This window comes from Conger conger, chromosome 14, assembly GCF_963514075.1.
Source record: "Conger conger chromosome 14, fConCon1.1, whole genome shotgun sequence".
Lineage (NCBI taxonomy): Eukaryota > Metazoa > Chordata > Actinopteri > Anguilliformes > Congridae > Conger > Conger conger.
The window spans coordinates 33586326-33601725 of record NC_083773.1 but is presented as its reverse complement, the minus strand read 5'-3'; the positions used below and the strand labels follow the sequence as shown (position 1 = coordinate 33601725).

The following is a 15400-nucleotide window of genomic DNA, read 5'->3' as shown; positions in this document are numbered from 1 at the left end:
CCATGCGAATTTCATTAGTCTCCCAACAAATCTTCATAAAATATTAATGTTCCTATCTAAGCTGATGTTCAAAGACACATTCAAGTCGCAACACTTAGACACTTAGACTCTTAGACAGGAAGACTAAACGCTGTCTGATTTAGTCCTTTGAAGGGTATGCACTGTACATTTCACAATGTCAATTCTACAGAGTACACTTGGCGCTCTGTCATATAATTTGTCTGCGATCACATGTCTGTGTGCAGTGTCGCGTCTCTGGCGTTGGTTCATGTGGGCAGCTGTGGAGATAGGCTGCATAGTACAGAGACACGGGCAGCTGGCAATGTGCTTTTGGGAGGATCGGGTGTGTTTGGGAGGACCGGGTGTGTTTTTTTAGTGTGAATCTGACCAGGAGAAAAGGATTAACAACCCTGCCCTTTGGGAAAGTGCCATCACATCTTTCACCCTTGTGTAGTCTTTAACATTGTGCATACTCCATTTGTCCTAAGGGTGAAAAATGACCCGCCTTCACTAAACCCCTAAAATAAAGCAGCTTAATTGAATTTTAAACCCCAAATCTATTTTGCATGAAGAAACAACCTTTCACTCATCACAAACTTTGTCATCAAATTTCAGGTTGATAAAAGATAATTTAGGGGGTTTTCTCTGCTGTTAAACATAGTGGCGGGACATTTTTGACCCTTAAGACAACACAAGGGTTAATGACAGTGAGCCAGGACCTCAGTTTAAGGTCTTACTGCATCCAAAGGAGGGAACTGCCCACAGCACAGTGTCCCATGCACTGTGGTGGGACATTGGATTCCTATTTGGTTTATTTTGGCCCACCCCACCCAAAAGCACAGCCTGTGTCTGAGCAGTCTATCAATGATATGTCTGTACTTCTAAAGACACACTTGGCAAAGGAATTAAGTAAAGAGGAAGTTTTTTGACATTCAACATGATTACCTCTGTTCCATGGTACAAGAACTAGTCTTTTTGTTGCCAAGATGTAAATAATATAACTCATGATGAGTTAAGACTAGCTTGCAACAACACAGCATTTTTTTGGACAACCTCAAATCAGTCTTTAGCCTCCTGTCACTCAACCATCCAGAATTTGGGAAAACAACCCAAATGTAAAAAACCTGGCAAACAGTCTATCAGACCTCACAGTGGCCTGCTGTGAGTTCTAGCAGTGGTTTGTTCAGAATGGCTAAAACATTGCCACAAAATGCTCTGACTTTTAACTTTCAACACATGAACAGAACAGAAGGGTCAGGTCTTAGAGAGGTTAGAGAGGTTTCTTGGTTAGTGCGACCAGTTTCTATGTGCCAGTGCTGGGCTGGAGATCGGGCAGAATTCTTTGTGTTGGTAGGAAATAGCACAGCAAAAAGACAAATGTTGGAAAATCTCATATTCAATACAGGGAGCGACAGAAACCACACATACAGTAGCATCATTTGTAGTTCAGCATCAAATAACCTAGAAGTCATTTAGAAAATCCAATCATGTTGAAGCATGTTTCTGTCAAACATGGTATCGCTGTTGTAACAGAGAGAATTACCAAAAAAAGGTGGTCAAACCTCAGGATGCTCCTGTTTATGAGAGAAAAGAGATTAACTGAGCATCGCTCCTGCCAGTGGGGTTTGGCGCAAATTGTATGTTGGAGAAAAGTTCTGTAGCATAGAAATGGGTGTTAGAATGTCCCATGCTGTTTTTGACTGCTGCAGTGCTGAACCACCTGGTACCTTAATTGACTAGAAGTAGGCCAAGATGTTGAAAGACTTGTAGCTTGGGGGTGGGGCAGTTTGAGCTCAAAGGACTGGCCTAGTCATCACCACAGATCAACCGATCAGATGTTCACCTGTCTTCCAACAGCGGGGAGACTGAACTTTCACTGCAAAACATCCAGAGCAGAGGAACGAGTGATGCTATAGAATCGGCAACATCAACTACAGCTCACCTGGCTCTCTAAACCTCTACAGAGATGCTGAGGTTCCCCATATCCTCAGAACCAGAGTGATGCCACTCTGATCAGATACAGATGGGGCAAAAGGGTAATATTCCAGCAATCAAGCTCTCTGCAACCTGGAGAAACTGAACAAGTTTGCTCACTAATTTGTGCTGTTGCAAGACCTGTCCTTTTCCTCAGCAAGATAGTACATGAGGAAGAACTATGAAAAGTGGAGTCTGTGTTTGCTGTAACAGGCTCATTTAAAGGAGCACTGTCATGCTTATTTCAGTCGAGACTTCTTCTGCAGCACTAGGAGGATTAATTGGAAGAAGTGTCCACAACCAACATTTTGATACAGCTTGTTAGCTAGATATTTACTTATTCGTCACTTAGTTGCCCTCCTAGACCTCTTTGTTGTGGATACTTATTCCAATTAATCCTCCTATTGCTGCAGAAGTTGGTAAATACTGCAGGATGTATCAAGGGTTCGAGATCATTATTGGCAGTGATGAAAAATTGGCAGCAAAGACTACGTCTCGGAATGCATGGGTTCACAGTTCCCACAGTGACACCAAATTATGTTCCCACTTCTCAGCTCTCTGTTAGCTCTGGCTGTCTCGCTCATGCAATTCTTCCTCTGTAAATTCTGGTTCAAAACAGTAAGGTTGTATTTCTGTCTGCCATATCACTCAGGCTAGCCAAATTAGGCTACGTGATATTTTTATGCTATAGTAGCGTATTTCCGTGGGAGGGTCATGTGACTGCCAGTGTCTGCGTTCAAAGGTGGAGTTTGAGCACCCATTACCTCCTGGGAAACACAGACTGGAGATTCAAGCCTAACACGTCCAGTGACGTCATTGGACGTGTCTGCCCTTAGAAGTTTAGCCCCATATTTAGGAAATGACCACACTGGTGGTGACACATTTAATCAAAAGTGAAACAAGCATGACAGTGTTCCTTTAGGAGTGCTTTCACACTGAACAGCAGAATTTCAATGTGCCTCCATTTCAGCCCAGAACTACAATACCAAGGCCAGTATGAGACCTGGAGAGAGCGAGATTAGCAAGCATGGTACCTTGTGTAAATACTATAATCCACATACCTTACCTCCAACAGTAATCCTTTTCTATTAAAATACTATATTTTGTGGTTGAGAAATCTAGAAACTAATATATATGCGAAGATAATGTTGTTTTTTAACAACATTCTAAACGTAATAAAACATGCAAGGACCTTTGCCATTGCAGACTAATGAACCAAATGAATGGATGGTTAATATTCTGCACATTTGGTATTGGCAGAATGGTTGTAGTGTAATCATAATGTGTCCTCACACAAAATAGATCATTCTCAAAACATGATGGACTGTTTTTGGCTGTGGAAAACAAGCTCAAAGGAATTACGAGCCACGCGTTGGATGTCAGGGGTGAGGGAGGGAGGGAGAGGTAGGGAGGTAGGGAGAGAACAGAAATGAGGGGCCCTGGAAACTGGACGTGATGTCACATATACCTGGATGGCAGTCAGCCAACAGCAGTTAAATAGCATGAACCCATACTCCGTCCTCACATGTCTGTCAGTAGCTCAGCGGTCGGACCAAAGTTGGATGCCAGGTGCAAAACGTCTCTGAACCTGAGCATTTTTAAGGCAGAAAGTGACATGAAACAGTGATCCTGTTCCATGTGTTATTCTAGATACAGGCGTGCGTGGAGATCAGAGACACGTTAAAGAGACAGTTAGCGTATGGCTCCAGGTGCATTATGCTCAGCCCGGTTCTGGCGAACGTACAGCATGTTTCCATCTGGAGTATAAATAGGAGGCTACCCTTGCCTGCATGCCATGCTGGGGCTGTATTTAACAGGACAGGTCTTTGCTAGCAGAAGATTAACAGCTCCGCATTACAAGTGGAATCAAGGCTGGAAACATGCAGTTTCAACATCACCCACTCCTCTGTCTGGACCTGTCAAAAATATGCCTTGCTCTGGGCTGCGTTCGGCGGATAGTGTGCACGCGTGCGTCTGTGTGTTTCTGAGTGTGTACTAACACGGGTGCGCATGTATCTGACATTTGTGATTGTGTGTGTATGTGTATGTGTGTTTCTGATAAACACACATGCGGTGGTGTTCCAGAATAGACGTTCCCCAGAATATGGGCAGAGTTATGGCACATCAGTGTCAATCTGCAGATGCTGATAGCACTATAAGGTTATGAACATCAAAGTACATTTAATTCATTTAACAGACACCCTTATCCAGAGTTACTAACAGTGCCAGACCTAGATAACATTCCCAGACCAGAAAGCGTACTGTATATGCAACATCACTAAAGCACGAATGTATGCAAACTATGCTAAATGTAATGCAATGTGTAATGTAAATTCTGTCCTTCTGTCCTAACACCATCAAAATTCACAGGACCAAACAGAAGTATGACTAGCATAGCATATCAAGAGTAAATGGAAAATAAATGAGCCAAAACATTTTTTTAAATCCCAGCGAAATGACATGCCATATACACAAGTACGTATTTAAAAATACCATACAGACTGTACACACATCTGTTTCACAAACAGCACCATACACACCATGTATAGCACAATGTATTTTACAAACATGACTGTACGCACACCTGAATTTTACAAACACCACTGTACACAGTGGGGCGACATTGGCTCAGGCGTCTGGCAGTCCGGGGGGGGGGGGTTGCCAGTTCCCAAGACACCCAACCTCCAAATGCTCCTGACGAGTTGGTTGGTGCCTTGCATGGCAACCAATTACCGTTGGTGTCTGAGTGTGTGTGTATGAATGGGTGAATGAGAAGCATCAATTGTACAGCGCTTTGGATAAAGGCGCTATCTAAATGCCAACCGCACACCTGCGTTTCATAAGCTTCAGGGCAGCCTTAGATTTTGGGGTTTCCCACAAGTTAGAGGCACTGTGGTGCAGATAACAGGGCCCCACCAATCAAAGACTGAGGCAAGCCGGTGATCCCCATTGAATGCCACTCAGCCAATAAGCCAACCTCCCACCTCAAAGAGCTGCTTCAGGAGTCTAAGATAAAAATCCGTGACAGATTTTGGGTTTTTAACTTTCATTATTATTATTTTTTTAATTACAGGATTTTTCTGGTGTTTATTGCTTTTAATGTTAATTACTATGCAACAGAATACTGTATGTTATGAATTTGTTTTGAAATTTTAAATTGATGTGGCTGCCCTTAATAAGCAGCTATTTGTTATTCAGTAATGTTGAAAAGTAAACTTAATAAAGGAAAAAACACTTTGATGATGGCGAGTTGGAGTTAGTGAGCTTCAGCCATAAAAGTGCCTGCACTGAATTATTTGCATCTTGAGATCTACTGACCCCTTGTGGTCTCACACATTAATATTACATGAATATTACTTCTAAATGATTCTCAATTATGCATTATTACTGACAGAAAAAGAGCATGGAAAGGACCAGATTAAGTCACCTTGGTATCCTGTGAAATATCTAAATCAGCCCAGCATCTTTGCATTCTGAAGCAGAGCTGCCTCTCCTTGGAAATTCACAGAAGATGAAGGACAGATATGTCCCCAAAGATGTCGTGTCTGTGGAGATCTGCTGTGCTTCAGGGACTGTTTCTTTGTAAGGCACTGAATAAAGGCACAGCATTCTGTCTGGACAGTGCTAATGTCTAGGCAAGGCACAGCATTCTGCCTGATGCAGGGGTAGCCTGTAGCGTAGTGGTTAAGGCACATGACTGGGACCCGCAAGGTTGGTGGTTCGATCCCCGGTGTAGCCACAATAAGATACATACAGCTTGAGCAAAGCCCTTAACCCGGCATTGCTCCAGGGGAGGATTGTCTCCTGCTCGCTTTCGATAAAAGCATCTGCAATGTAATGTAATGAAGAGACTGGAACACACACATGCTTTCCCACTGAAAAGACCAGTAACTCCGTGAAAAATTGGGACATCCTTATCTTTATTTGGAAACAAAGATGCAAAATTAACCTTTTAAATAGTTCTTTCATTTTCCAAAACTACCCGTAAGTTATCAAAAGATACAATTTCAAATTGAGCACACACAAAATACAGCATTTATCTCGCCGATTCCAAATTGTTATTCATATTAATAACAATATCAAACACAATATCAAACACATCTTAACCCATTTTCAAAGGGAAAGATTAAATATTTACAAGGAATTTGCTTTATAAAAAGGGTCTTGTAATATTAAAATGAGTCAGTAGGCTAGTGACAACATCTCCAGATACAGGATAAAAATCGACTGTGTGGCGTTTTTGTAGGCCCACCACTGCAATCACCGCGTTCAAACAAGAAAAGACAAAGAGAGATTTTCTGCAAAGCAAAGTAGGCAGCGAGGTCACTGCCAGGACTGTAATCATTCTCAGTCTAGAAAAGAAGAGGTGTAACTGCTGCATCTTGCCCAGTGTCTATGATCTTTGTCTCGATTCATCTGAGTCCAGTGGTTCAGAAATTCCTTGAAGGGGCAAGTTTCTCATTGGAAGTGTGTTATTTACACATTCCCTTTTGACAAGGGGTGGGCAGCTGGGTAAACCAAGAATACAAGTCTTTCCTAAAGCATCTCATCAGAAACCCTAACTGGCTAAGATACACTGGGATCATGTGGCTATACTCTGCTCACCAAGCTATTTCTACACAATTACTGAAGGTTCACATAAAGAAAATGCAGCACAATGACGTACAAATAAAAAAATCTTTGCGGATGATATTTTTGCCAAGATGCAAGTAGCAGGCAACTACAATGATAATAAGTTACTATGGCTTTGAAGCTTAGCCTAAAACCATCAAAATACTAAATAAAACTGGTTGAAATACATATTATTGAAATGTAAAACAGCCAAAATATTTACACATGGAAAAAATATTGTATTGTATAGTCAGTGTAGAAGCACCTTACAATCAGCTAACTTGTTCAGACCATTTTTAAAGCATTTACACACAACGAATAGTGCACCATTTGAAAATGGTGACTAAACAAACTGCATAAACTGAATGTAGAATAAAAAATGTGTACAAGCATTACTGAGCATAAAGCATGCTTATAAAATGAATCACACTCCATGCCATCTTATTTCAGTGCTTCCTGAAATGTACCAACAAATAATATGGTAAAGAACAAACATGTGTTTACATGTGATTGTGATTATAGAGGATCAAATATATTTTCAGCTGCAGAATGGTTTGATTCAATTTGCCAATACGCTACTATTAAAAAAATGTATCCACAGAAAACGTCTAGTGGTATCCATTATCTGTAAATGAGAATGTACTGCATACACCATAAACATACCTAAAGTATCAGGGGTTTTACTTATGAAAATAGTGAACGTATACACTCAGCGAGCACTTTGTTAGGTATTTATTAGAGTCACTTTTGAGACTTATTGGTCTTCTGCTGCTGTAGCCTATCCACTTAAGAGCTGGCCCTTCTGCATACCACTGTTGTAATGTGTGGTTATTTACGTTACGGTCACCTTCCTGTCAGCTTTGACCAGTCTGGCCCTTCTCTGACCTCTCTCATTAGCAAGGTGTTTTTGCCTGCAGAATGGCTGCTTACTGGATGTTTTTTGTTTTTCACACCATTCTCTGCAAACCCTGTCTGTGTCCTGTGTGAAAATCCCAGGAGATCAGCAGTTTCCGATATACTCAAACCACCCTGTTGGGCACCAACAATCATCCCATGGTCAAAGTCACTTTGATCACATTTCTTCCCCATTCTGAAATTTGGTTGGAAAACAGCTGAACCTCTTGACCATGTTCGCATGCTTTTATGCATTTAGTTGCTGCCACATGATTGGCTGATTAAATATACATTAACAAGCTGGTGTACAGGTCTACCTAATAAAGTGTTCACTCAGTGTATATCTTTTTTACATTTTACACTCTTAAAGGGTTACTTTAAATACCTTTATTACTTTGAAAGCTCTCGCCCTGAAAATTGCATTCATCCATGATTGCCACTCAATCATAATAACAGTCTGAGATCAAATGCATAGACAATTACGAAATGAAATGGAGAATGAAGGTTTAAAATGAAAAAGTAAAGTGAGTGAAAGCAGAGCTGAAGAAAACCAGTCTGTTCCAACAGAACGACTCACACAAACTCAACACGAAAAACAGAAATCATCACAAATGCGTGAAGGCAGCAAAGAGAAAACACACTGGTGAAAACACATTTCAGCATTTACGCCCTTGAGATGAAACCCACAATCATGGAAACGGAGGGAAAAGAAAAGCTCACCAGCTGAATGGACCCACGTTAAAGGAGGGAAATGCCACTTGTTAATCCCTGAGAAATCCAATTATGGTCTGAAGCCTGCTGCTTTAAAGAGGCATTCTCACGAGACACAACTCACTCTCACTAAACACACCTCACTCGGCCAAAACCCAGTAAACACTCTCACTTTCCCTAAACACACCAGCACACATCAATCTCATTACACACTCCTGACTGTTACTAAACGCACCTCAATCTCACAAAAGGTTTTAAAGGGTAAGCGGGTTGTAGTTTTTTCTGGAAGCATTTGTGTTGTGCTTTCAGTGGTGAATGGTGCAGTTATCATTTCAATATTTTTCTGCATATCCCATGAACGCCATTGCACAACAACAAAAAGCAGAAATGGATTTAGGGCCTGACTGACAAAGAGCTTTAGCAAATTCAAAATATTTTACCACACGCAAAACCAATAACAACCAATAATTGGCCACGGCATTTATTTTGCACCAATCACTGGTTGTTTTATAGGTGTTGTGTGAGCCAAAAGGCTAAAAGGTGCACATGCTAAAATGTCTTCCTACAGGGATGTCAAACTCAATTCCCAGGGGGCCGCAGTGTCTGCAGGTTTTTGTGGTTTCCTTTCAATCAGCTGACAATTAATTCAATTAGCCAATCAATGACTTGAATGAACCACAGGTGCCGAGAACAACCCAAAAACCAGCAGACACTGCGGCCCTCCGGGACTGGAGTTTCACACCTGTGTCTTAGTGAATCAGACACTTAGTTTCCATGCAACTGTAAACGTTTGACTTTTGCGGCTTGCTGCAGATTTGGTTCTGGTACTGCCAAATTGCTAACTGGCAGAGTAATCTGCAGAACTGCGGCCCCAGGTTGGGAGTGGCCCTGCGTACTGAAGAGCTCACAGCACAGCCTGTATTTCCCTGAAGCCCCAGGGAGCAGTTGAGCTGCGGGTACTTGCACAGGATCACACTCAAAGTTACCCTGATTCAGAAAGCAGGAAAACATAAAGACTAAAATACGTAAAACAGGGAAATCAGCAAAAAAACCCCCCAAAAAAACAGGAAAGGACACAACAACAAAATCCTGGAACCAGCAGTAGGTGCAAAACAACAGGAAGTTCGTGTAAAAGAAGAAAGGGGTAAAACATAAGAGGGATCTTTCGAGGAGTCTTAACTTTCTTCCTCTTCCTCTTCCTCATCCACTTCGACATCCTCCTCCTCCTGTTCCTCCTGCTCTGTGGTCTCCGGGCCTCCACATCCCTCTGCGTCCTCCAGCTCTTCCACATCCAGCTCCTCCTCTTCCTCCCTCTCCTGAATGATGCCATCTTCCTCAATTGCCTCTCCATCCTCATCTTCCTCAGAGCCTGAAATTACCATCCAGACCAGACCATTATCCACACCAGACAAATTACAGTAACAGCCAAAGCTCTGATCCAGCAACATTGCTTACGTTCCACAACCCACAGCCTTAAGGGCTGGTTTCGCAGACACTGATTAAGTTTAGTATGGGGAATGGAGAACTTGGTCTAGGACTGGGCTAAATCTGTGTCTGTGAAACTTGCCCCAAGAGTTCTAAGCCCAGTTCCCTAATCACTGTATTACATTGCCACTCCAGACCAGACCACTGGTCAGACCACATACATTTCACAACAGTGTTCATTTGAGGAAGATGCTCTGGATGAATGTTCTATGTAAATGATTCCATTAACACCAGAGGACCAGGAACCAATGAAGGAGCTGCACGTTTTACTATGAACCAATACAACACTTCTGTGCCACCTCTAATTTAGACGTAGAATATGACTAGTGTGAGTGTCTAGAGAATACAGAAGAAACTGGTTACGGACGTAGTTCCATTTAACCTTTCACATTTCCATCTATCGGGTTCCGGGAACTTACCTTCAATCCGCACCTCCTCATCATCCTCTTCTGAACTTTTTCCTGAGGAAGAAAAATGATTTTATTTTGTGATCATTTTATTTTTTGCTTCAACCAAAATTTTTTTTGTTTTGGTGCAAAATGCTGTGCCACCCCCAATTGTTACTCCATGCATTCTATGGCAATGGGATTCAATAAAACTTCAAAAGCATAACATTAACCAATGTACCATTTTATAACTATTGTATACCTTATGTGAACCATGTAATCGTACATTAATAAAATAATTGTAAAAATAATTCCAATCATTTTACTATTACAGCGATATCTACAGTTGTGAGATGCACGTAGATGATGTGGTTTATGCTGCTTGGAGAAGCGTTTTTTGGTCAAATGGCTCATCCCAGTTCTTCCAGGTTTTGAGGGCAGATGCGTTTCCTCACCTGTATCTCGATCTTCTTCACTTTGGTTAACAGCTGGATCACCCTCTTCCTCTTTGTCGTCATCGTCGTCATCATCTTCATCGTCATCGTCCGAGTCCGATATCACCACACAATCGCTGCTATTGCTGTTGATGGTCACCCTGGCAGCACTGAGACAAAGGCCACATGGTCAAAGCTGCCGCCAGTTCCTCAGTGAGCCAAAAGCATCACCTCATCAGACATTTCATTTCATTTGTTGATTTAGGGTTTTCATGAAGCTCATAATGGGACTTTTCCACAGCAAAAACGCAATCAATAGCCCATACATGGTCCATGTACCGCAAGTAAGCTCCTCCCATTTTGGCTCAGAGTACAATCTCTGATCACTTCCTCAGGCCCTGGAAGTCCCATGATCCATGGCCTGTGCTGGGGGGGGGGGGGGGGGGGGGAGACTTACCTGCCATTCAGTCTGGGCTCCCACATCGGCGTCAGATAGTATCTGAGAGGATTCTTGTACAGGTCATTCTTCATGATCTAAAGTGAGAGAGTGAGAGGGAGCGAGAAATGTGAGCCCATTACAATACATTACCTGAGGAGATTTAGACACTTGAGCACACAGAGTTGGGTTTAAATAATGCAGCTACAGTTTAAAAAAAAGAACATCTAATGCTCTTGGGACCTTGTCATCATCACAATCAGCCCATGCAGGCCAGATCACATAACCTTGCAGAATAAAACTGAGTTTGCTAAGCTACAAGAGATAATCTCATGAAGGGCAAATAAAAGAAGGCAGAAGTCATCACTTGGGCTGAACATATGAGTCAGTAACCCGCCTAGTGGGTTAGCAACATTGCTACACTGATAGACCCAATGAGCCCGTTAGCAACACTGCTATACTGATAGACCCAATAAGCCTGTTAGCAACATTGCTACACTGATAGGCCCAATGAGCCTGTTCGCAACATTGCTACACTGGTAGACCCAACAAGCCTGTTAGCAACATTGCTATACTGATAGACCCAACAAGCCTGTTAGCAACACTGCTACACTGATAGACCCAACAAGCCCGTTAGCAACATTGCTATACTGATGACAGAGATGACTGACAGCGTTAGTGTGTTTATGTGTTTCTGTGTGGTGGTGTGGGTTGAATTGTTGGCGTGTTATACCTGGGCTATCTCGTCTCTCTCAGGGTTGCTGTGGTCACTGAACCAGGTAAAGAAGCTTGGATATAGCGGGAAGGCACCAGGACCTTTGACCAGCCGGGTTCGAGCCGTCAGGTTCTGCCCGCGGTGCCACAGGATGGGGTTGGAAAAAGACATAGCAGAACCTGAAAGTGGGGGGCAGTACCACAGTCCAGTCAATACCAGAATACCCAACTGCACAATACACAATAGTACACGTATACACGTCACCTCACCTGGCCACTCGGGTCTGATTTGGTTTGTAAAAACAGCAACAGACCATGCAGGTCTCCAGGACCAGAGCTAGACACCCAAGCAGTGCTACAGTTATCCAGGACCAGGGCTAGAGACCCCAGCCCATTCTGCAGTTCTCCAGGACCAGGGCTCGAGACCCCAGCAGTGCTACAGTTCTCCAGGACCAGGGCTAGAGACCTCAGCAGTGCTACAGTTCTCCAGGACCACGGCTAGAGACCCCAGCACATTCTGCAGTTCTCCAGGACCAGGGCTAGAGACCCCAGTAGTGCTACAGTTCTCCAGGACCAGGGCTAGAGATCTCAGCAATGCTACAGTTCTCCAGGACCAGGGCTAGAGACCCCAGTAGTGCTACAGTTCTCCAGGACCAGGACTAGAGACCCCAGTAGTGCTACAGTTCTCCAGGACCAGGGCTAGAGACCCCAGTAGTGCTACAGTTCTCCAGGACCAGGGCTAGAGACCCCAGTAGTGCTACAGTTCTCCAGGACCAGGGCTAGAGACCCCAGTAGTGCTACAGTTCTCCAGGACCAGGGTTAGAGACCACAGCACATTCTGCAGTTCTCCAGGACCAGGGCTAGAGACCCCAGCAGTGCTACAGTTCTCCAGGACCAGGGCTAGAGACCCCAGTAGTGCTACAGTTCTCCAGGACCAGGGCTAGAGACCCCAGTAGTGCTACAGTTCTCCAGGACCAGGGCTAGAGACCCCAGTAGTGCTACAGTTCTCCAGGACCAGGGTTAGAGACCACAGCACATTCTGCAGTTCTCCAGGACCAGGGCTAGAGACCCCAGCAGTGCTACAGTTCTCCAGGACCAGGGCTAGAGACCCCAGAAGTGCTGCAGTGCTGCATGTTGGGGGCCCTTACTCACCTCCCAAGGCAAGATGGAGCTCCTTGACGATGACACTGTTCTGGAAGTATGGGTTCCGTCGGAAATGGAACCCAATCCTATAGCCCATCCCATTGTTCTCAATCTACAAGACAATAATATAAAAATATTGTACAAAAGCACACACAACATTCAAGATCGGTAGACATTGAGGGGAATATACCCTGTTCCCAATATAATCATACTACTATAATCATAGTATTATCCCCTAACATTTATAAAGTGACACCTGTTTGGGTCACTGTGTTTTAAGGGAAGGTATACATTCTATGGGAAAGGGTGTCTTGTTGTACATGGGAATCAAACCTTGTATAACTCCACAGTTTACCGACATCACATCATTATGAGGGCTATTCTGCAAATGGCTGCATTGTGTTCGAATGAAAGCCTTATGACAAGGGGCAGGAGGGGTTTTTGGACTGCAGAGGGTAAAAGGGGTTTGGGCAGTTACCTCAAGGTTGGTCATGTAGCTGAGGGCGTCCTCGTCATTTTCGTCAATGTGAGCAGACAGCTGGGGGTGATTCAGGAGCTGGGAAACGGGGTCAAGGAATGATCCCCAAAAACCAGTCCTATTCCAGACAGACACCAGGCCCAGTCTGTCAGATGATTGAGGCCAGTGAGTAGGACTGCTAGGGGCCAGAGACCAAGTAGGCTGACGGACGGGTCCCAACTACACACACACTCAGCATAACTAATCACCCCCACCCCAGGCGGGCAACCACACCCCTTCACTCACATACCATGTATGTACACCAGCTAGGTGAAAGGTTTCAGACAGGACACATGCAGTGTTATTTTACAGTAACATCATCCAAACAATTTTAACAAACAAATATCATCAGTTTAAGCAAATTAGCTAGCCGGTTAAAAAATAAAATAAAAAGAAGTTGCTTATACTACAACTACAGCTCTAGCACATACACCCCTGAACTAAATCATTGGGAATCAGGAATCACTGGGTTGTTGCACTGAGGGAGGATACAGCGGCAACCCAGAAACCGGGGATGTCTTTGATGATGGAGCCGCGCTGGTCCAGGTGCGGGCGGCGCTGCTGGTTCAGTTTGAGCTCTAGGCGCTGGTGCTGCCGGACGCCTTTCCTCTCCAGTGTCTCAAGCTGCATCTGCAACCGGGCCAGCTGAGCCACCGCCTGCCGCGTCTCCGGGGCCAGTTTAACGGACACAATAGCGCACTCCGCATCCTCCGCGGTGCAGTCTTCCGAACCTGAGGAGAAGTCTGGGCTAGAAGAGGAAGCGAGGAGGGAATCCTCGTCGTCCTCTTCTTCATCATCATCATCATCATCATCCGTGTCCCGCGACCTGTCTATTCGCTCTATCGCAGCAGTACCCAGCACAGCGCTCCGTTCAGGGACAGAAGTAGAGCTGTCCGCCGCAACTGCCCGAGTTTTCGGACAGTTTCCTCGTTGATGACTGTCTGTACAATCGCCGGGTCTCGGAGTGTGTCGTTTGCCTGGTCCCTGTTTATCAGTTTCGTCTTTACTGGAATGCGGCCTCTCGCCGTCCCCGTCCCCTCCCGTTAAACTCGCCAGCGCTTCTGCGGCTGCAATAGCCGCCCAATCCGACTGCTGATGCGAAGATGCGTGCCCAGGCCCTTTAAGAAGTACGCTACGGCGTCCTGGTGCACCAGCGACCGCTGCTTCCACTGGCCTCTCACTTTCGCCGCTGTTCCCGCAAGCGGCTGGCTTTGCAATCCCGCTGCTGGTTGTAGGACGCTCGTTTGCACTCTCCGTAGAATTGGAGGTGAAACTTGTTTCGATGCTCTTCCTCTCCGGATCCTCTGTTTTTGTTGCTACATCAGCCTCCCCATGTACTCGTTCACCACCTGGCTCAACGGGTGCAGCTTCTCCATTTCTACCACCCCTCGAGTCGAGCGCTAATTCCTGAATGTCATCCTGAACTTTGGCTGCCTTGGCCGGCGGTGACGAACAACTCTGCTCCGGGGATGCGCTTCGCTTGCTGGGCTTGGACTGCTGCTTGCAGTCCGTGGGCTCGCTCATATTTATAGTTTTGCTAATATTTTGCCCGTTTATATGTACTTATGAAAAATAATACAGCTAGATCATGTAAAAGTAGCTAGGCGGATAGTTACCACGGGAGCTTGCTCGCGTAACAAATCTTCCTGTTCCTGTCCGTAAGTCCAAGCGTAAGTAGCGGCCTACTTTTAGGTAGCTCCACTGCACGTCTTAAAAGAGCACACTTTCGCCTGAAATTGTAAAGGGTCCAGATCAAATTACGATTAAATAAAGTTCTGAAATGGGCATTTAATTCTATTTACAACTTTAGCAATTGCTTTAACCCATTGTTGCCTATTTCAGTCCACGCTGTGTTTACTTAGAAATAGAAATAATGTCATTGGCTGTCCGTCGCCGCGCCGAAACCTTTCTGCCAATCGGTGTTCCGCTTTTTTTGCTGTCTAATGGCGTCCAGTTAATTTTTTTTTATTATAAATGTTGAGTATATTTACGGATCTGTAAAGTAAACAAGTGGCACGTTTATGCAAGAAATCGATGCAATAGCCGACCCGGCTACTATGTTTATTTGTTAATCTGCGCAGCATCGAGAAGAAAT

The 15400-nt window shown here is 44.3% G+C and overlaps 1 protein-coding gene across 1 annotated transcript; it reads right to left on the bottom strand.

The window, feature by feature from the left end:
- Nucleotides 1-5877: 5877 nt before the first annotated feature.
- LOC133110436 (testis-specific Y-encoded-like protein 2) lies at nt 5878-15377 on the bottom strand. The gene is made up of 8 exons (XM_061220539.1): nt 13798-15377; nt 13267-13344; nt 12798-12900; nt 11665-11825; nt 10953-11029; nt 10517-10665; nt 10095-10136; nt 5878-9559 (listed from the first exon to the last, which is right to left on the bottom strand). The coding sequence occupies exons 1-8, from the start codon at nt 14827-14829 to the stop codon at nt 9366-9368; spliced, it is 1836 nt and encodes a 611-aa protein (XP_061076523.1). The 5' UTR covers nt 14830-15377; the 3' UTR covers nt 5878-9365.
- Nucleotides 15378-15400: the final 23 nt, after the last annotated feature.